The 1,188-nt window shown below is 50.1% G+C and overlaps 1 protein-coding gene across 1 annotated transcript in view; it reads right to left on the bottom strand.

Moving 5' to 3' along the window:
• LOC105001674 (zinc finger and SCAN domain-containing protein 5B-like) overlaps nt 1–1,188 on the bottom strand; it is a 9,845-nt gene extending 8,657 nt beyond the window's left edge. The window contains exons 1-2 of the mRNA XM_010858057.1: nt 1,051–1,188; nt 550–756 (exon numbers count right to left, since the gene is read on the bottom strand). Of these exons, the coding sequence (XP_010856359.1) occupies nt 550–756; nt 1,051–1,188 (345 nt within the window). The remainder of the gene's footprint in view (nt 1–549; nt 757–1,050) is intronic.

Raw genomic sequence — 1,188 nt, forward strand, 5'->3', positions numbered from 1 at the left:
CTGGGGCATAATAAGATGATAAGCAGTATAGCTGTTATACTGTATAGCTCTATTTTATACTATGTAGCTCTATTCATGAGAAATCAGTAGCATCTCCTCCCCCGATTCACATTTCAAAAAAATCCACTGTCTCCAGACATACTCCAAAATCTGAGGGGAAAAATGACTCCAACGGGGAACTTGTTATTCAATTCAAGGTGTTTACAATATCCCCCAATATTAGTGCCTCTGCCGAAATCCATCATGGGTGAAACACGTGTGAGTGCATTTACAACTGATGAACTGAGCCGGCACCATCCCGTGGAAACAGGACTCCTCTGCCCTAATGCTTAGGCCACAGGCTTTGATGGTGAAAGACTATGAAAGATGGATTGTCTTCATTCTCACACTGGCTGGAAAACGGCCGGGAATGGAATGCATCCATGGGAATTCCTGGAGGCAGTGGGTCCATTCCTGTCCTTTGCCCAGTTCTCCAAATACTTCCGCAGCCACACTCACTCGACCCTCTTCTACCTGCTCCCAGACTGGAGGTCAGGACATCACACTCACCTGCCCCCTCAACAGGTCCTTGGCTCCTGACAGATGCTGCCTGTCTCGGCTTTCCTGCTGGCCATCGTCTGGAGGGACCCCACTGACTGTAGACTGGGGCTCCCTGGCTTGGTCTTCCTCACCGTGCCCTTCACTGACTTCAGATCCTAACATCTCAACACCCGAGACTGGCATCAAAAAATCCTCGCCTTGGACACGGACAACAGCCTGGTAGGAAAAATTCAGATAGGATCAGTCTCCCTTCACAAGATCCAAAAAGGTATTCATTGCGTATCCCACCCTAGAAGCCCACCTCCTGGGAATGACATTTGAAAGACCAACACCCTCAAAGTGAGGATCAAAAGAAACATCTCAAGTGATGCCACAGGCCAAGGGCTCACCCCTGTGGGAATCAGTGATTTAGAGCCAAGCCCTCTGATCCTTCTCCTTCATCTCCCAGCTCGCACGCAGCCCCTAATCCCACCGTTCCCTGTCTCACAGGGTCACTAGGGTCCTACTCACCCATTTCTTCAGTTTCTGCTTCTTTCTCAGCACCTCCTCCAGATCCTTACAAGTCTCGGCACCACTACTTTTGACTAAGACCTGGATGTCCGGCGGCATGCACATCACGAACTGCTCCAGCACCAGCCTGTCCACCAT

The sequence above is a fragment of the Bison bison genome, unplaced genomic scaffold, assembly GCF_000754665.1.
Source record: "Bison bison bison isolate TAMUID 2011002044 unplaced genomic scaffold, Bison_UMD1.0 scf7180017864383, whole genome shotgun sequence".
NCBI classification, from domain to species: domain Eukaryota; kingdom Metazoa; phylum Chordata; class Mammalia; order Artiodactyla; family Bovidae; genus Bison; species Bison bison.